This window comes from Dromiciops gliroides, chromosome 5 (genome assembly GCF_019393635.1).
Source record: "Dromiciops gliroides isolate mDroGli1 chromosome 5, mDroGli1.pri, whole genome shotgun sequence".
Lineage (NCBI taxonomy): Eukaryota > Metazoa > Chordata > Mammalia > Microbiotheria > Microbiotheriidae > Dromiciops > Dromiciops gliroides.
The window spans coordinates 282,991,264-283,012,591 of record NC_057865.1 but is presented as its reverse complement, the minus strand read 5'-3'; the positions used below and the strand labels follow the sequence as shown (position 1 = coordinate 283,012,591).

Genomic DNA, 21,328 nt, shown 5'->3' with positions numbered 1-21,328 from the left:
CAGATGAGGACTCTGCACTACCACCCATTTCAACAAAAGCTCACACACACAGCCTGGGGAGTTCATATAAGAAAAATAAGGGATGGCCATCTGTAATTCATCCACTCTTTAAAAAATCAATTCATTCAGGAGGACCTGAGTTCAAATCCGACCTCTGACACTTAACACTTACTTACTAGCTGTGTGACCCTGGGCAAGTCACTTAACCCCAACTGCCTCCCCCTCCCTCCCCCCCAAAAAGATTCATTCCCTCAACTGTCCAATTTGACGGTGCCAAGACAAACATACAGTACCACATAAAGCAATTAAATAAACTCTTAGTAGAAAAGCAATGCAATAATTTCATGTACTTCATGTACCTTCATTGACTTGAAAAGAAAAAATTTCCAAAAGTGCTAAGAGAACACAGGTTTTATTATTAGTCAACCACTCTTGCAACAAGGTCACTAGGGAGTTCCCTTCCTGCTATGGTAGCCACAAAGGGGGCAGTCCTAAAAAGAAAAGGATGATATGCAAATCGATAGCCATGTCTTGACAAACATTAAGTAGATAAAGGGTTCCTTAGAAACAGGGATCTCTGCCTTCTTTTAAAACTGATGACTTTGAATCTGTCGTTACAAAAACAAGACTTTTGAGCTGTTATCATTTGTAATAAGATGCTTTTCTTTGAAAACTAGAAATGGTCCCTAACTTTGCTACCAGAAATGTTCTTCCAAACTTCAAATGTATTCGACTACATCAGAAAACCCTGAAGACTAATGACATCACAGTGCAAATGCTGAGCACACAAAGGGAAAATGGGAAAAAAATTTCTGGAGGAGAACTTTGTTGGAGGGCTCAAAGCTCTGTCAGTCACATTCAGACTGAGTTTGAGGGACTCTCAGACCCTTGACCTGTCCCTTTCAGCCAACTGCTGACTGAAACGACCTGTTTACATCAGACTCACTCAACAGGAAGAGAAACATGAAGAAATTTCTAATATCTCTTTCAAGCTTATTTTTCTTTGCTGTGTTCTTCCTGGTGTCTGGTAGCAAATGAAATGAGAGTCTTACGGGGTTTGCCTGACAATCATTTTCCAACCAGCCTTCCATTTCCTCATGTATACGATGAGGGCCTTGGACTGGGTGATCTTGAAGGGTCTTTCTATCCTGAAATTCAGCAATGTGGTACTTAGGCTGGTAAATTTTAAGGGGCTTCATGTACCTGTGATAGAGAAAAAGGAGGCTTCTTCTAGCTTAGGCATTAGCTCTGTAACTCTGATCACTTCCAAATATTTTTGGATTCATAGCTGCATAATCATTTAAGATTAAGCTAGTCCTGGGGCAGCTAGGTGGCGCAGTGGATAGAGCACCGGCCCTGGATTCAGGAGGATCTGAGTTCAAATCCGGCCTCAGACACTTGACACTTACTAGCTGTATGATCCTGGGCAAGTCACTTAACCCTCATTGCCTCACCAAAAAAAAAAAAAAAAAAAAAAAGATTAAGCTAGTCCCCTTGAGGAAGTAGAAGGAAGTCATTATGCCAATGCACACAGGGTCCTGGCCAGTTCATTGGCCTGGCTAGCTCAGTCTCTTCAGAAGGAAGAGAGTGCTTTAGCTCAACTTTGATCTGGACCTTTTTCTTCCCATGTGTCACTCTACAGATGTGCAATGATATCCTTAAAATGTAAAAATCCCAGCCACGTGTCTAACTGTGACACAAATGCTTCATTTTACAGGGGTTAAACAAGAGCGCCTGATCAGTACTGGTATCAGATATACATAATAATAAATGGGGGAAGTGCAAAGGATAAGAGGGGAAATGTAAGTGATGTAAAAACAAGTTATCGAGAAGAACTTATTTTTAAAAAGAAGACACAGGTTCCCTCGGATTTCTGTCTTACTGTGTCTACACCCATCCATCACTGGAATGGGTCTGATCTGTGAGCATGTGCTGCCCCCTCCTGGACAGCTAATTGTACCACGGTTAGTTACAGAGTTTGACAAACCAGCATTCCGCCCAGTTCTAAGACTCTAAACTAAGAAGGGAAACTGTAAAACTGTGCTTGGTCTTGCTGGAAGAGGGGAGGCGTTGGGGAAACAGCGTCTTGCGCTTCTGCCAAGCAGCTAAATGTGACATTTCCAAGAGCTCATGACCTCACTCATGTCAGGAGGAGGCTCCACAGTTTAAAGTACTTCTGCACCCATTATTCTATTGGATCCCCACCACAGGGACACTCCCCAAGCTCTGTAGAGGGCCAGTATTACTACACATGGGGCTAAGACCAGACCCTGAGGCTAGGGCCAGGTTAGGAAACTGGTCGGACAGCAAAATTCACTGAACCATTTTCCAAATTTGTACTATTAGGAAATTCTTTCCTGTGTGTAACATAACGTCCTCACAATACATCTTGAGTACATGCCCTTGTACTCAAGGGGACACAGGAAAAAGACAATCACAATGTTCTTTTCTAAATAATGACCCCTCATAGTCTCTGAGCATTGAATTTTTAACAGGAAAAAAAATGTTAGTTCAAATTTTGTTTTGACCAACCCCACAAGCGTTCTTTCTATGAGCCCTCCAAACTTCAAGGCATCTGTTCTGGCATTTAGAGCCAAAGTTCTTAACCTCTGCATCATGGACCTTTTTGGCAGTCTGGTAAATTCTAATGGACTTCTTCTCAAAATGTTTTTAAATGTATAAAATAAAATACATAGGAAGAAAACTGCATAAAGATAGAGTTACCAAAAAACATCTGTTTAAAAAATATCCAAATCCACAGACCCCAGGTTGAGACCCTGGTGGAGACAGATGCAAGAATAGTAAATTAGAACCCATGTGCTAACTTTCAACACCCGAGCAGCACTCAGAAGCAAGGACAGACTCACAGGAAGAGTGGACAATGCTCCTCACCCCAAGGAACAGCCCCTCTCCCAAACCACCTCCAGCCGATGGCCAGCTCAGGCCCATTCTCCTTTCTTCCCTCTCCAGAGGATCAGTTGCACACAACCCACGCCATCCCCCACCCCCTCCCTTCCCTCCCCATTCACAGTTCAGTTACTTCCACCTCAGGCATTCTCTTTTTCCCCATATAAGCAAATCCCTGTTAATCCTCTCCCTTTATTCCCTCTGTCTTCCTTTCTTTGTTCCATTAGTGAGCCAAAAAATAACCTTAATTGTGGCTGATAAAAAGCCAGAGTAGTGTTAGTGATACACTGGTACCAAGGGAAAGGAAAACCATAAATTCCGAAATGAAATCGGAGACAGGAACCAATGCCATCCATCTCCAGAGCCCCTGACCCAGGATTCCAACTGGGAAGCCCAACTCCTTCCCCAGCTTCCCCCATGAGCCCATCTTCATTTCTTTTCTCTTTTCCCCCTCCTTATTTAATCGCTCATCTCCTCAAACCCTCCTCCAGTGCCACAACCCTAGGAAGGTGCCCAAGGGATTCAGAGGCAAGGTCCCCAAAGCCTGAACTCCAGCAGACGCTTCTGAGGAAGCCTCTGAGGAATAACTATCCCGACAGCACCAGGGCTGAAGCCCAGGGTGAAGGGCTTGGGGTCTGCAGCACACTGGCCTCACAGGTCAGATCCCAGCTCTTCTGAACAGCCTTGTTTTTTCTTTTCTGTTTTAAATTAGAAGTGTGCAGGACTCTTTTGGCTACATTAAGAGATCATCGATTCAAGGAGCTATGAAGCTGAAGGATTTGGGGGGCTGCCTTAGGAACCTAACATTTCTCTATGAGGCAGAGACGACACTAGGGGGAAAAGAAGGCTTGGCCGGGTGGCTGGGCTAAGAGGTGGTCATGAGAACTGCTGACCATCCCAAGGAGGAAGCTTCATGCTACAGATACAGCCTTCAGGGAAGGAGGACCACAGGGGAGGCTTTCATTGAGACAATCTCTATTCTACCTTAAAGATGATCACGATGGGAATGTCTTCGGACAAGGTGTTGTGCCTCAGGTAAAATCGCCCCTGCTTCACGGCAATGTTGGTCCTGCTTTTCTTCTCATGGGTTGAACTGTGAGGAAACATAGGTCATTTAAAATGCACGCGTGCCTAGAAGTAATCATCCCTGTCTGCATATCTTGGGCAGTGTTCATGTCACTAACTAAAAGGAAGGGTGACAAGCAGAGAACAAGAGAATGTGGAGTAGCTTCTAAGAATCCCCTGCCCCATCTAATAAATCTTAGGGGCTTACAAGGACCCCCATGTTACCGCACACGCCCCAGGGACTTCCTGTATTTACCTACTGCCCTCTTTACCTTGGCCAGGGGACAGCTTCTCTCCTAATCACGCCACCTGGAGACAAAAGCCACAAGGTGGGACCCACCAAAAGTCTTCCCAAGGGGTGCTGACTACGACTAGGGCTCCAGAGATTTAGGGCTGGGCACTGACTGACTAGGGCTCTGGAGATTTAGGGCCGGGCGCTGACTACGACTAGGGCTCCGGAGATTTAGGGTCACCAAGGGCCAGGGTTGCCCTCAAACTCAAGTCTCTTCATTTCCCAGATGAGGAAGCAAGGCCCAAGACAGAAATGTACTTGCCCGGAGTAAGCAAAACGGCAAAGGTGAGACACGAACTCGTCTCCTGAATTCAGACCCGGCAGGCCTGTTTGGATGACACTCTGCCGACTCACACATCACCAATAACACACCAGGTTCTAAACCTGCACTTTGGAAATGTGATGCCAGCAAAGCAAACCCCTCTGGTTTTCAGGCCAGGCAAGGCCAAAAGGTCACAGGAAGCCAGCTGGGAGGTATGGAGACTCAAGCCCTGAAAGTGTCAGTCATAAAGTCCCTCACCTAACCAGTATTTAGATTCGCTAAAATCTCCTAGGTCCCTCCAAAAAGGAGACTTGTTTTCAACGTGCTCTGGCCCCTAAATGTGCGTGTCCTAAACCACCAAATCCCTGAGTCATCTCGTGGCCTGCAAAGGAGGAAACACCATCGAATGAAGATCCCTACACACTAAAACATCCCTGTTTCTCACACTCTGTGGTGTAGAATCCTCCCATACGGTCTTTACCACCACAGCTCACATGCCTGTCAACACATTTAGTTAACTTAAACTGGGAGCCCTGGTGACAGATTCTGATGCAGAGTAAATAAAGGCATTCCTATTCTCTTCTGTATTTTTGTTGTTGTTCGGTTCTTTTTCAGTTGTGTCTAATTCTCCGTGACCCCATTTTCTTGTCAAAGATACTGGAGTAGTTTGCCATTCCCTTCTCCAGCTCATTTTACAGATGAGAAAACTGAGGCAAAGCAGGGTTAAGTGACTTCCCCAGGATCACCAAGCTAGTAAGCGTCTGGGGCCAGATTTGGACTCAAGAGGATGAATCTTCCCAACTCCAGGCCTGGTACTCTACCCACTGCGCCAGCTAGCTGCCTCTTTTCTTTCTTTCTTTTTTGGGGGGGTGAGGCAATTGGGGTTAAGTGACTTGCCCAGGGTCACACAGCTAGTAAGTGTCAAGTGTCTGAGGCCAGATTTGAACTCAGGTCCTCCTGACTCCAGGGCCGGTGCTCTATCTACTGTGCCCCCTAGCTACCCCCAGCTGCCTCTTTTCACTGTGCAACATCCAGGAAATAGGGGCTGCATCTACATCAAACACAGATCATCTAACTAAAACAGTCTTAAGGAAGGATCACCAACATTTCCTGGAAAAGGGACAGACTCAACAGACTTTCCCTACCTGGTGACGGAGGCCCCAACAGTGCCTTTTCGGTCAGCTTCCACAATGATTCTGTTTTTTGATAACTGCTCTTGAATGAGAATGACCTTCTCCACTCCTTTGACAATGAAGTAGCCACCTGCTCCAAAAGAGACAAAGGTAAGGCCTTGTTCATACTCCTCACAAAGGCGCCGTGCAGACCCTAGAGGCTGAGTGAGCCCTGACCCATCTGTCAGCTGCCCAGTGCGTCCAAGTCACCTCACCAATGACCATCTACAAATCAGCACGGTACGTAGCAGGGGCCTGAAGACAGACCACCATTACAGAGAACTGAGTGAGCTCTGCGGAGCCCAGACATCCCCTCAGGGTCACACCCACACATCAGGGGCCCCAGTGTTAGCTTTCTGAGCAGCAGCTCAAGGAAGAGCGGCAGCAAAAACAACCAGCTCCGCAATTGTTTGGCAATTTTCAGAGTAGAACAAGGCGGTGCTTCTTGATGGGACTCAATGTCACTTTTGCCTTCTAAAGACATGATACTATTATGGTTTCAGCCTAATGAAACCTTCTCAACAGAATTTCCTGCCAACATCTTTAGGGATTCAACATCAAAACACCACCACCACCTCCCTTGAAAAGCACATAGAATATTAATTAACACTGTGTCCATTTGGAGAATGTCAACACATTTCTTCATCTCAGCTGTACTTTGAAATGGTTTCTAGACCATCTATTTAACATCTTTCAATCTAGGCTAAAAAAAAAAAACCACCAAAAATGCTTTTTGTAGGATTGGCTTTTCATTTTGTTTAAGCATACCAAAAGATCAAGAAAAGAGACTGAGAATAAACATTTGGAAGACTGAAATTTTACTCATGAAGGAAAAAAACAACCACAGATCAAGCCGTTAAATTTTTGTGCTAAAAGAGTAAATAAATACTGGGCCAGCTTTCAAGATATTCTATGTATGTGTTTGATATCATTCAATGAAAGACATATGGACAGAAGAGAATGCATGGTAAACTGCAAAGTTTGAGACTTAAGGTTATTTCAGAAAACATGCTAATTTTTTTTTTAAGTTGGTGAATATCCCACACCCCTGCAGATTGGCAAAGATGACAAAAAGGGGGAATGGTCAATGTTGGAGGGTTGTGAGCAGACAGGCACACTAATACATTGCTGGTGGAGCTAAAGACCAGTACAACCATTCTGGAAAGCAATAAAGTGACTGAAATATCCATGACTTCTGACCCACAGACTCCACTGGGCATGTGCACAAAGGAGATCCCCGATACCAAACATTTCTAACAGCACTTGGCATGATAGCAAAGAATAGGGACAAGGTAGATGCCCATCAATTGAGGAATGCCTAAATAAACTGAGGTATAGGAATGTATGTAATCTTACTAGGCCACAAGAAATGAAAATGCGAGGAATACAGAGAAGCATGGAAAGACCTCCATGAATTAATGCAGAGAGAAGCACCTCTCCGCCCCTCCTCCCCCAATTAACTGTGAATGTTGCAAAATTATAAAGTACAAGCATGGTCCAAAATAGAGGGATGAGAAGACACTCCCATCCCCACCCCCTACCTCCCGGCAGAGGCAAGAGTCAACAATGGCCACACATATTTTCAGACTTCTCTGATGTATCAGTTAATTTTCTCTCTTGCTTTTCTTATCTTTTTTTTGTCTTTAAATATGCTATATGGTTATATGGAGTGGTGATATAATAAAACAAAGACTTCAATAAAAATGTATCTTAAAAGAAAACCAAAATAAGGATAGTTATAGAAAGAAAACATACCTGGATCTAAGGGGCATTCGTTGAGTTTGGCAAACTCGGCCGGAGTTTTCCCCGTAAGGACACAGTTTGAGCTTCGAAGCATAATGGGCATTCTGTTTTCAGAAAATAAGAGAGTGTTGTCATATATAGGTCACTTGCAAAATACAATAATTCTCAAAGACAAATAACCATAGGAGGATTGAGAGCAAATAAAAAATTCAATTCCTTAAACAACTTCTAAATCACTATTCAAAAATTCCAAGATGAGCATTATCAAAACAGAAATGAAAATCTTTTCACTTTTTTCTGATCCATAATACAGGCTTTGCTCTCTTCAGGATGCTGTATCAAATCACTCGATGCTTTTTGAGATAGTGTGATTAAGTTTTTATTGAAATATCCTGAAAGAGGCCCAGAATATTTGCCAAAGCCTTCAGCTACAGAGAGCACAGCTTCCATCTGAATTGTTTTCTCACTTTCCTGGACTGCTGGGGTAAAGGGGAAGGTAATGTCCACACAAGCAGGGAGCAATACCCCACAAAGAGACCCCCTGCCCTCAAAAACCAAGATTTTCTTTTTGCACAAAGAAAGGCAAGCTAGATTTTTTTTTTTATTTTCTTATGAGATATTCTATTTCCTCCGTCACATGCAAAGATAGTTCTCAACCTCTGTTCATACATAGCTAGATTTTTTAAAAAGCACAACAAAGTTCTTTTGTTCTCATCCTGATTAACATGGGAATACATTTAACAGAATCATCTTCACTGTGGGGAAAACCACCACTGAGTTCTTAGGAGGCTTTCCATAGCACATGGACGGGCCCAATGAGGGGCACTGCTCCTCTTCGATGCTGACACTACAGCCACAAGAAGCCAGGACTGCTGGAGGAAAACATTTTCCTGTCATTGCGTCTCATATCAAGGAATAGCCCCAGAAACTGCCTGGGTCAAACTGAGTGTCTCTCACATCCATGACTATTTTAACTCAAGTACATCAAAGACTGCAAGGAAATCCTTTTGTCCCATCAAGGCACCCTCACCTGTGTCTGAAGAACACATCAACCTACATCAGCCATTAAACAAGCATTTATTGAGTGCCAACTGTGTTCAGTACCAGAGGAGGTAAAGTCCCAACTTCGAGGAGGAGAGTCAATTAGTCAGACGCACAGACCAAAAGGCCCCACAGCAGCTCTGCTTACCACACTGGTATCTGATGCTCCCTTCTGGATGGGTGTTCCTGACTTCAGAAGCATCTGACCTGGCTCACCCACAGCGAGGGGTGAAGTCACCCAGAAAGGCAGAGGCGTCCCTGGCCTGAGCTCTCTATTGGAAGCTCCAAAAGGCTCTCTTCCCTCACAGACCAAGCCTGTGCCTTTTATACCCTGCTCCTGACCCCTGCCTGTAAAATGGAGTGCAGAAGCAGGACAGTCCAACCCATAGTAATTCTCTCCAAATACCACCCAAAGCACAGGAGTGGGAACTGGGAAGGCCGACCGGAGAACCCGGCCTCGTGACCAAGGCTGACTCTTTCCTATTTCCACTGACATCTGTAGAAGAGCTCCAGGATCTTCCTGGCTTGAGAAAGGAAGCCTAGAAAAAGAATGGTGATGGTGGTGGTGGCAGGAGCTTCCCCACCTTGGTTTCCAAATAATCTTGCCGGGGCACAGGACTCTGACACCTAAAAACTACTCTGGGAGAGTAAGGAAGAGCCCAAGTAAAACATTCTGGCAAGAAGGCCAGCCCCAGAAACTCTTCTCCAAAGGCTTGTGTCACCTTGTTAATGTCAAGGACAGATCAGGAGAAAGAATCTCTGTTAACTTTACAGCCATCATTTCAAATGGACAGTCACCGAAGTAAAATGTGCGCCTGTGCTTTCCTCACCTGCCGATGGGCAAAGCGTTCCGAATGATCCTCTGGCTGCCCCTCGTGTACTCGATATCCACTGTGATGGGAGCCGAGTACGTCATGTCTCGAAGACGGCACTGAAACCAAAGGAAGTCAGAGATGAGCGTGACTGCCCCTCCTGGTGAGGGGAAGGCTGCTTGTGGCATCTTGTCTCCAGCGCTTCTCTACTGCCAGAAGGGGAACCGGCGTTTCATTTGCATCAATCCCACACTGCTTCATTCTCTCCCTGACCCTGAAGCTAGACCTAGGACAGGGAATGTGTCCCCACTGTACACCAGGGCCCCCAAGCCTAACAATGGAGCAGAAAACCAGAGTCCTGATGGCTTCTGCACCAAGTACCCTATAGGTCTTCCTACTCTGGCATGTTCTTCGCCAGTTCGTGGAAAAATGACTCATTTGGCAACGCTGGAAAAAATAGGGACTCATGAGAGTCTAAATGATCAAGAACTGAATCACGGGATAAAGGAGAAAGAAAGCAGTCATCCTATGGAACACATAAGCCTTGAGGGCTATCCCACAGATCTACAATCTCATTACACAGACCGACAGAAGTTCCAAATATGATCATCAATAAACAAGTCGGCCCATGTCACAAAGCTGAGTATCCCACATCCTTCTAACAGATGCAGACTCGGCTTTCTTCAGACACTCCAACCCAGACAGATCTGAACTCTGAGTGAAATTACAGTCCATGCCAAAAAAATAGGCCAGAAAGCCCTCTGTTTGATGTGTTTTCATTGTTTCCATAACTAGATTATTAGAGTAAGAACAAGGATCATGTCCTATGTGTCTCTGGCAGGATTACAACACCCCAGCAAGGTACTCAGACCCAGAAGATAGCTGATAAATAGTTGGGGAGGGCTCCAAGAGAATGCTTTTAAACAATGCCACTTTTAAATCTAAAACCTGTATGTATCTTAAATGTGTTCCTAGTTAGCTGCTCATGCTACTTGGTTCAATAAATGTTACAATCTAACCCTCTGGCTCTTTCATAAGATTCTCAATATCTTGCTGCTCTGCTGTACAGTTTAACTTTTCTTGAGACAAACCAGAAATTAGGTCAGGAAATCATTTCCATCCCAATGTACCTCACAGCTAGAACCACCAGGGGGAGAACTTTCAGGGGAAGAATGGGATCTGTCCCTATCCTGCAACCATACTCAAACTAGTGATTTAGTTTGCCCCGAGGCACTAAGGAGGACATAAAATCAATTGAATCCATCATTGCTGACCAAAAGAAAGAGAAGAGAGTGTAACTAGGTAGCAGGACTCAGTGACCTCTCAAGGGTCCTTCTAGCTCAAATAATGAGACACGTGAGAAGGGTACAACTGCCGGCAGAGAACAGCACCGTAGAAATACACAGACTGGTCACATCCACATGAGCCAGGCTGGTCCAAGAAGGGTGCCTGGACCCTCTGGATTGGGAGGGGCAGCAGGATGAAGACAGCCGCGTGGGGCAGGGTCTGGTGGCCCATCCCAGTGATCCCGCACTGACAAGGAGGCTCAGAGCTCAGAGCTGCAGCAGACTAGGCTAAATCAGGTGTCTGCACTAACACGGGCGAGCCCCAGGGAAGGGACCCAGGGTCCCCTGGTTAGGAAGCAGACCCGCCAGGGTTGGAAAGCGAGGCAAAACTTGTGTGTCCATCAGTAGTGGGACAGGCCCCCCTGAACAGTCCCTGCATTCGTAGGCTAGGCAAGCTGGGGAGACCCAGTCTTAAATAAGGACAAACTAGAAACATCACTGGACTTGAACATCAGAAGATCCAGATTCAAGCCCTGGAACAAACACTTCCTAGTCGTGTGACCTTGTAACTTCACCTGTCAAATAGGACAAAAATACTTTCTCTACCCTCTATAGGTTTATGAGAAAAGTATTATGTTAAGTGCAATTCTCCATAGACACGAGCTACAGTTATAGACAGACAGGAATGACAGCCCATGAAGCCAACACTTGGAATTGAGAATTCAGCCGTCATGTGTTCAGGAAGAAGAGAAAAGGGCAGTTTGGCCAGAGCAGGAATCACAGTAAAGAATAACAGGGGACAGGCCTGAACCATACTAAGGAAGGAGGTCTGCCATGAGAGGCTGAGGAGTCAAGGCTCCCCAGAACCCCCAGGGCTTTCTGCAAAGGAGGTGATACTCAATTCCATTACACAAACACTGAGTGAGAGGTATTGTGCTTGGGATACAAAGAGGAAAAGCCCCTCTGCCCTCGAGAAGCTTAGATTTTGCTGGGAATAAAACAGGACCACAGATTAAGCAGACACAGCCTTCCCTTGGCTCTCCCATTATTCGATCCTTATACCCAAAGCACAGAATGATTAGGGCTGCTCTGTCTCAAAGTACACAGCAACATTCACTGCCTGCTTCCTGCTTGCTCCAGCACCCCTGGGGGCAGAGCATCTCACTGCCCCAGGTTCCATTCCTTAAGAGAAAGGAGTCACCAGATCACAGATTTAGTAGTGGGAGGGTCTTAGAGGTCACCTAACTCAAGCTGCTTCAGTTTGTAGGTGAGGAAACAGGCCCAGACAGTTAGTCTGTCATGCATAGAGTAAATGGGGAAGTGAGGAGCTGAACCCCAGGCCTCTGACTCCATATCCAAAATAACTAATGTTCTAGGAATATTAGTCCTGTGGGGACACACAAGAGGGATTAGGGAGGCAGGGAGGTCTCTGAGGAAGCTCAGGATTCCAATGACAGAAATGGACAAGAGGTAAGAAGGAGAGCTCTGCCTGAAAAGCAGCCCCCGAGATCTCATAAAATGTGACCTCCTGGAGGACAGGGCTGGCTTCACTTTTTGTCTTTATGTTCGGGCACCCAAGCCAGGGCTCTGCACTTGGCCCTTGCTTCATTACTGAGTTTGCTGAACTGATTCTGGAACTAAACAGAGGCAGGAAAAGGAAGAGTCAAAGACAGACGTGGGATATGGAGAGAAAGGTGATGACAGTGACAGAAGGAAGGAAGCTGGGGAAGGAGCACTGGCCATCCCGGAGGGGGGCTGAGGATGTGGTGGCCCAGGAAGGGATGTCCCAGAGGTGGTAGAGACAGGGCCAAAAGACTGGGGCCAGAAAAAAGGCCTGACACAAGGAAGCAAGATCAACCCATCAGGGGACAAAGTCAAGATCAAGGAAAAGGCCAAAGACAGATGCTTGCAGACTGGTGGTCGTTCCATAGTTAGCAAAGAAAGCAGAAACAAAAAGCCATTGGAGGAAAGAGAGGCACGGAGCCATCGAGGAAGAAACCAAGAGAGGAGAGTTTCCAAAAGGAGACAGACAGCAGGTCATGAGCGTCAGATGGGGGAGAGCCCCTAAGTGGAACAAAGACTAGCAGAGACAACGGGTGCAGAGAAGGAAGGTAACTGGGGACGAGGGAACAGCCTCAGCACCGAGTCGCATGAAGAGCTGCCTCTAGGTCAGGCAGACACAGGTGCAGGGTCTGCCTCGGGCCCACACTGGTTCTGGGACCCTGACATGGACAACTCTAAGTCACTGCTCAAGTTCAGTCCTGCATTGGCAGAAGTTACTCACTAGGGGCTCTGTGCACCTAAAAAATCACAGGCCTGGTCCCTTCCTCTCCAAAAAACCCTTTAAATAAACAACATTTATGGTTCTACCTACAATTAATTTGTTTTTGTCTTCTGTCCTTGTTCATGTATTTGAATTTGTGTTGACAGCTAAGTTTATCCTCCAAAACTTGGGGGGGGGGGGGAATCTCTATAACTAAAAAGAAAAGCACCACCAAAAATCAAGTTCCCCCCTTACCTCATGGGGAGACACGGGCCTTGTCACATTAAAGCTTTCTTCGACATCAGGAAGGCCCACATAGATGTTAAGATATCTGAAAAGCAAATAAATCCAATATCAATTCTATTTGGCACACTTGAAAAACTAACACCCTATATTCACCCCAAATAACAGGATCACATGTTGGTTGTTAAAGTTTGAAATCTCAAGGGAGAATGTCAATCTGAGCTTCTATTATTCACACAAAGGTATTTATCCATCCCCTCAACAAAGACTCATTAACTCCTATTAAGTGCAACTGTTCTGGGGGAGAAGGAGGGGTTGAGAAAATAAAATACACGGGCTCAAGTAACTTCCAAGTATGTCTCACTTTACCTATGGGACACATTATCAAGGTGTCCCTCTTGAACAAATTCACGACTCTATAAAAATACGGCCAGGGGAACTGATGCCCTCGAGTCAACAGAACACACCTGCGTTAAGCACTTACGAGACACTCTCCAGAGCACTGGACAATGTTAGTTTCAAAGACCAGGCAAACAGAGGAAACATAACAATTCTCCTCTTTTAATACCGAGTTCCATTTCAGAACTTTAAAATCAGTTATTTACCAAGCCGACTAAAAGGTTAAGATGTGGGTGTTGTGGTTTTTTAAGTGATTGGCATAACCTATTTAGTAGCAACCGTGTGTCTTAAAAGAACAGATTCTGTACGAAATGGTGAACCATTCCTTACTTTAAGTACCACATGGGGTCAGCATCACTGGTGACCTTTTCATTGGCTTTCATGATCTTCTTTATCTATGGGCAAGAACAGAAAGATGAAAAGAGATCTTAGCCTTGTTTAGGTGGCTCTCACTGCATATGCCCGGGCCCCAAAAGCATACTCACCTCGACATTGATGAAATAGTTGAAGGAGTCGATGTGCTGCTTCACCAGGCCCTTCACCTACATGAATGGGAAAGAAGGCCCGGAGTCAGCACCCAAAGAACAGTCTGTGGCACCGGAATCTCAGCCCGCACCAGATGCCAACAAAGAGAAAGCTTTGGGGAAAGCCCCACATTTTGCTTAGTAAAAACTCATCATCGTGGCTAAAATCAGGGTTTTATGCCACCAGAAATCACCCAGCTGAGGGCACTGCAGTGCCCAGGCCAAAGGTGAGGCAGGCACACTTTTCATTCCTAAACTCCCCCGGAGGCCAAAGATTAGTTATACTGCGTTCCTTAAGCATGCTCTTTCTCTGCTTGAGACAGCTGATTTCCACCTCACTTGTCTCCCACTTGGCAGAGCAGCCGATGTGTCAGAGAGTTCGGTGAAGCCAAGGCTCGGACAAGTACTAGATGAGGAGGCTGCACCTGCCCCTCCAAGCAGCAGCAGAATGCAAGCTCCCTGGGGCTAAGACTACTCCCCTACTATCTCTGTATTCCCTGCACCTCCCCACTAGGGCAGGACCTCAGCAGGCTCCCAGCACACCCAGTCCTTCATTGAGTCACAGCCATCCCCTCCAAAGAGTTCTTGCTGAGGTGCCTCCCTTCCAATTCCACATCCAGCAGCCTCCTCCAAGTGCATGATGAGCCACCCCCTCCCTCCCCCCCCCCCCCCCCGCCCGCCCCCTCTCTCCTCTCCTCTCTACCTCCATTCTCTATTTTTCTGGGCTATCCTATACACCACAAATCAGATGAATGTGACAAAAACCTCAATTCACACACATCGCTCCCAGCTCAAAAACATTCAAAGGCCCCCTACTGCCTCTAGCATAAAGCCTAAATTTCTGGAACTCAAGACTCTCCACAATTTGGCCTCTACTTATGTCTTAACCTTCTCTCCATCACTCCCCTCCCTAGGCTCTCTTCTCCAACCAGGGCTTCATTACTAGTGTGTGTATGGCATCTGCCCATTTGCAGACAACCTAACCTTGCACCAGAAGTCTCCACAGCCCCAACTCCAGTTATGCTCCAGGTAGTAGAGAAGTACTAAGTAGCAGTCTGAGAATTCAGGAAGACCCCCCACTGCCTCAGCATTTCCAAAGTAGCAGCAGACATTTTGGATCCTCCGACATCCTTCTTACCAAAAGAGACAAGGAAGACGACTCACTCAGAATCCGCCGGCATCCTTGGCTGGCACAAGTGCCAGCCAGCCATCAGTCCAGAAATTGCTGTTATAACAATCAACTGGCATCACTGAGAGCTCACCAGATGCTGACAACTCAATCACTGGGGAGAGCCTGTCATCATTTATTTATAAACAAGATGGACAGGCTTGTGCATTCTCACCTCTTCCCCAACTCTGGGATTACCTAACCCTCCCCTTCTTTCCAGGTTCAGATCTCAATCTCTGCCCTCTGTTAGATGTTTCTCAAATGCTCCACTCTAACACACTTCTAATGTAAATCTGGGGGCAGACACGCGTTACCTCTATTGCTCATTTGGCCTTTAGAATCTGTAACCTAAGTTATCTTGACATATGTGGTGGTTGGCCTCCCCAGCTAGAACACAAGCCCTGATGGAGCAGGATCCAGGTCTCCTCTCCTTCTTGTGTCCCTGCTGCTTAGCAATGGGTATGACACAAAGCAGTGGTCAAAATACGCCAGTGACAAGAATGAACTACAGAAAAGGAAAAGCAAATGGCCTTTTCTCATATCAGAACAGTGGAGTGAATATTAAATGTATAACACTGACCTTTAGAAATGCAGGAAGCAGCCTCCATTTTTCCTGTGAACCAAAACAGTAAGAATTAGGGTTTGTATAAAATGTGCTATTTAGTCAAACATTTTTAGCCATTGGTATTATAAATAAGAATAACTGAACCACAAGAGAGCTAGGTCAGCACTATTAAAATAACAACAGTCGTTTCCTTCTCTTGTGGCATCATCAGAGAGAGGGGCTGCACATGAGTGACTTTTCCAAAGAATGTGAAACTTCGTCCTTTAAGCACCAAAAGGATGTTCATTTTAACTATTTTTATGGAACACTTCCCTGCCTTTTTAAAGGGCAATGAATCTATTTCACCCTTTTCCTGATGACTCAGGGTAATCGTGTTAATTCCTAAGGCACGAGATGAAATGATGCTCTCAGGAACTGCTGAATGGTACAGGACTGTCTGGTCCCAAACCACTGGCCCCCTACACTATCACCTGAGTCCTGATTCTTCGGGTCCTTCTGCCTCCCTAGCAAGTTACCAGCTGTTATTTCTTGCTACCAATGTGCCTATTCTCACCAGCTTCCAGCTCCCTGTTCTAACTGTCAGTTTGTGACAGAACAGCCAGAAGCCGGGAAACCAGATCACTTGGTTTAGGGAATTGGTACTCCAGACGGAGTGGAGAAAGCATCGGGATCTAAAGTACACAGAGATGAAATCTGTCCTGGAGATGGTGCATTTTCAAAGACATCAGGGAAAGCTTAAGATATCTCAAAGAGGAAGACACTAGAAAAATGGGGAAAACAAAATGCCATTAGCACCAAAGAGGTGACTAAGAAGACTTTGGCAATTACCAACCTACATGTCTCTTTTCTCGTTTCTACACAACCTTTATAAGAATGGTCTAAATCTGTATTCAGAACATCCCTGAAGAAAATCTGATGAGAGAACAAACAGGCTTTTGCAGATTATCTTCAACAGCAGACCACATCTTTCAGCAACATCACTCACTCAGTCAATAAACATTTATTAAGTGCCTACTATGTGCCAGGCACTGTGCTAAGTGCTGGGGATACAAAAAGAGGCAAAACAGTCCCTGCCCTGAAGTAGCTCACAATCTAAAGGGAGGCAACTAGCAAACAACTACACACAAACAAGTTATATACAGGACAAAAAGGACATAATTAAGAAAGGGAAGGTGCTAGAAATAAGAGGGATTGGGAAAGGCTTCCTAAAGAGGATGGGATTTTTACCTGTCACTTCTAAGAATCCAGGGAAGCCAGTAGCGAGAGATGAGCAGGAGGAGCATCCCTGGCATGGAGGGCAGCCGGAGAAAATACCAAGAGATGGACTAACTGTGAGATATGCAAATTACAAGATCCTTCAGTGCTTATTGTTAATTATAGTAGACTCAGTAGAGCAAAGTGTAACCTCTCCTCAAAAAAGATGGTGGCCCAGTGGATAGAGGGCTGGGTCTGGAGTCAGAAAGTTCTCAATTCAAATCTGCCCTCAAACACTGCTAGCTGTATGACCCTGAGCAAGTCATTTGCCCTCTATTGGCCTCAGTTTCTTCAACTGTAAGATGGGGGTAACAACAGCACCTACCTCGCAGACTTGTTGTGAGGATCAAATGAGAGATTTGCTTTTTAAAAGGCCACTTAGCACAGTGCCTAGCACATAGTAGGCACCATAAAAATGCCAGCTTTGGGTGTTTTTGTTGTTGTTGAGGCACCTTCCTCCAAAATAAAGATAGCTCTCCTCCAGCAAGATGCATCCAAAGCATTGGGGGCAACAAGGTGGCACAGTGGATAAAGCACTGGTCCTGAATTCAGGAGGACTTGAGTTCAAATTTGACCTCAGACACTTGACACTAGCTGTGTGACCCTGGGCAAGTCACTTAACCCTCATTGCCAAGCAAAAAAAAAAAAAAAAAAGAAATGAAGGGAGGGAGGGAGGGAAAAAGAAAAGGAAAAGATGTGTCCAAAGCAGATGATCACAAGATAACTCAGGAGTGATGGAGAGCAATGAAGATCCTCTTAGCATAGATATCAAACAAGGTGACATGGGGATGATCATCTTTGTCATGGAGAATGATGACTTCACTGTTCACTTCAATGACACCTCTGACACCCTGGCATGCCATTTAACCTCCTTCACTCCTTACCACAACCTTCCTCAAACTGACAAGCTGAGCAAGCTGACACAGCTCACCTAGAGTTTGGGAGTATCTGACAGAGCTTCTCACGCTGTCCTTCTTGGGAGGATGGAGTTAGGTGGACTGAAAACGAGGTGAGTGGGAAGACCACAAGGGCATTTAGCAACGCAACTTGGAAAGCACTCGGTCACGGAGGGCCCCTACCACCCCCCCGCCAAGCAGTGCTTGACCACGGGCTATTCAATTAACATCATTACCACTGAAATGGGTACATTTCCTCCCCTGTAAAACATAATGTCTTATGAGCAAGACCCAGCTCATTCCTTTGTATGCCTATTACCAGGCTGCTGACTGACAAATGTGAGACATTACAAGTACAAGATGAGAAAGGCACTAGGCAGTTTGTTGAAAACACCTCAGGGCTTAGGGTACTGAAAGTTCAATAGAAGCTCCAACAACTGATTTATTAAAGCAGGTCTCTAGAACCCTCTACTCAGTAATCAAATCGAGAACCTGCCCAGCAGCCCAGCCCTCCAAGCCAGAGACCATACACTGCCCCCTCTCCACTGACTGCCTCATCTGGCCAACTATTTTAGGCAAGCAGACCCCAGTTATGACTTACTTAATTCCCTACTTCCGGCCATCTTTTGTAATCAACTCTGTGAGCACATCCTTGCTTTTGTATTTGGAAGCAGCTGGGCCTGGTGTCGCAGATGTGAGTTCAAATCCAGTCTCAGACACTTACTAGCTAGCTGTGAAACCCAGGGCAAGCCACTTAACTTTCCTCTTCTGTAAAATGGAGATAAGAATAGTACCTACCTCCCAGCACTGTTTTGAAAATCAAAGGAGATATCTGTAAAGTACTTGCCACAATGCCTGGCACATAGTAAATGTAGTATTTGACTCCTCAGGGCTTAGCATTGTATTTGGCATTTTATAAGTGTTTAAAAATGCTTTTTCATTCATTCGTTCTCAAGGCAGTACTATATTAAAGTCAACATACACACAAATTATGGCTGTAAAAGGATGGGTCAGGTAACCCGGTAACACCTAGATGTATGAAAGTGACCCAATCAGCAAGGAAACATCAGCGAAAAAGAGTGAAGAAAGAGCCTAAGGGATTGTAAAAAATGTAAAAGAGAAAGATCTCCTTGGTCACACTTTAAATTGAATTCTCTAAATGAAAACTCCCCAAGCCTGGAGAAGCCAAGTAGGTAAACAATTCCCCACCGTCCACCTCAAACGATATTTTTTTTTCCTTAGGCATTTCATGTATACATTATTTATGTATCACATCTCCCTCCTGAGAGGAAGGATGGTGCGGTGGAGAGAGCGAGCCTAGGAACCAGAAAAAGTCCTGCCTCTGACCATGAGTGGTCTGGCCTTAAAACCATTAAGCTCTCAGTTTCCTGGTCAATGCTCAATCATATAAGCTGCAGAGGCAGGAGCTCTCTCATCCAGGAGTTTGCTAGATCAGTGAAATGCCTGCCCAGGTTATGTTTCCTCCTTCCCTACTAGACTAAATGCTAAGAGGGCAGAGACCTCATCTTAACTAAACTTTGGGATAATAAAGCAGGGAGAGAAAACAGACTTGATCACGTTATTTTGCTTCCACTTTCTCTACCAAGGAGAATGACCCTCAGGCTGGGAAGTACAGAAAGACGATTATGTGGGAGCTGAAGCCACATCGCGGGGGGTTCTGACGAGGAAGCCCCCCCACGTCCCCTCCAGCTCCCAAGAAACTGACTCGGGGCTGACAGTCCGGGTAAGAAACCTCGTGCGCAAAGGTCGGCGCATGCGCAGCCAGAGCCCAGGGCCCATAAAGGGCGGAGCAGAGAGCTCCGAGCATGCGCCGCAGGCCTCGGACCATAACCCAAGCTGCATTCCCTGCCTAGCCCGGAGCCCGAGGAGGGAACGCCCCCAAACAACACTCACGTCCCGGCGCCACCGCCTCACTCACCTCCACTGTGGGGATGGGAGCGGCCACTTGCTCCGGAGTCAAGTTCCCGAACTCCTCGGTTAGCACGTCCATGACTCGCCCTCGCTGCCGCTACTCCCACCTCCTCAGCTTCACCTCCGCTACCCCAGCGGCGGCAGGCGGACCGCTAGGAGCGTGAACACCCGGCGGTGCGCCACCCAAACGCTTCCCCCCCGGTAAGGCACCACGCCTCACAGAGAAAAGGTTCCGCCCGCTTTTTTAGGGACCCTATGAGGCAAGACCCGGATGTGCCTCTGGCGGAGCCCCGCCCCCTGACGAATCCCGCCCATCTCCGGGAGTTCGCGCGGAGGGGGAGGGGGAAAGGAGCCAGCCACGTGGCGGCAGGCAGCTGGGTCTGATGCGTATCCTTTTCCAGAATATCAGTGGGAGGGGTATAGTACGTCGTTTCCTTCAACTCCAAGACCATTTCTTCTATGAGGCCTATCCTGATTCTCCCAGATGTTAGTCCCTCGTATGCATAATATCGTGGATAAAGTGCTGGACCCGGGGTCCCGAGGTGCTGGGTTCAAATTCTACCCCCAGACACCACCAGGGTAACGCTGGACAAGGCACTTAAAAATATGTATATATGTATAATGTATGCATAGGTAGAATATAACCTGTGCTTGTTTAATATATGGAAGCATTTAGGTGTATATGTTCATATATGGTATCTAAATGTTTCCCCATTTGTAACCTCTAAGCTGCCTTCCACTGAGATCCCTTGAAGGCAAACTGTCACAGTAGATAGCAAGACAGAGCTGAGTTCGAATCCAGCCAATTATTAATAGTGTGACTGGGCAAGTCAGTGGAACCAAAGTTTCACCATCTGTAAAATGGGGGCAATAATAGCTCCCACCCACCTCAAACCTGACACAGACTTAAAATGTTTGTTGCTTGATGGAAGACAGTGGAAATGTACTACACCAGCTCTCTTTGCATAATCGTGAAAATGTTTAGAAATATATCTTCATGAGGTGTGGAAAGAGTAGACAAGAAACCACATCAGAATGCCTTCTGGGGGCACCTAGGTGGCGAGGTGGATAAAGCACCGGCCCTGGAGTCAGGAGGACCTGAATTCAAATCTGACCTCAGACACTTGACACTTACTAGCTGCATGACCCTGGGCAAGTCACTTAACCTTCATTGCCCCATTAAAAAAAAAAATTACAAAGAGGCCGTCTTTCCATCCACAGCCTCCGTTTGGGGGGCCCTTGGTCATCTTCGTCTCCCCCAACATCCTCAAAGTTTGCCTCATGCTTTCTCTGTTACCATCTGCCCTCCAAGGAAGATCTGATCCACTGGGTCACAGCAAAGGGTGGGTGACTGATATATCCAACCAGTATTTATCGATGGCTCCTCAATTCCTCCCTGCAGCCTGCAGAAAGCCTTGTTCCCTTTCCTCAAGTCACTTAGAGTGATGATAAATCTCTAGGGGAGCTGGATCTAAACATAGTGTAGTTGGGGCAAACATCCTTG

The 21,328-nt window shown here is 46.1% G+C and overlaps 1 protein-coding gene across 1 annotated transcript in view; it reads right to left on the bottom strand.

The window, feature by feature from the left end:
• POLR3B (RNA polymerase III subunit B) overlaps positions 1-20,051 on the bottom strand; it is a 140,547-nt gene extending 120,496 nt beyond the window's left edge. Inside the window, exons 1-9 of the mRNA XM_043969254.1 lie at positions 19,832-20,051; positions 15,758-15,790; positions 13,971-14,027; positions 13,816-13,880; positions 13,099-13,174; positions 9,313-9,413; positions 7,454-7,545; positions 5,672-5,789; positions 3,892-4,000 (exon numbers count right to left, since the gene is read on the bottom strand). Of these exons, the coding sequence (XP_043825189.1) occupies positions 3,892-4,000; positions 5,672-5,789; positions 7,454-7,545; positions 9,313-9,413; positions 13,099-13,174; positions 13,816-13,880; positions 13,971-14,027; positions 15,758-15,790; positions 19,832-19,903 (723 nt within the window). The 5' untranslated portion in view covers positions 19,904-20,051. The remainder of the gene's footprint in view (positions 1-3,891; positions 4,001-5,671; positions 5,790-7,453; positions 7,546-9,312; positions 9,414-13,098; positions 13,175-13,815; positions 13,881-13,970; positions 14,028-15,757; positions 15,791-19,831) is intronic.
• Between the last annotated feature and the right edge of the window lie 1,277 nt (positions 20,052-21,328).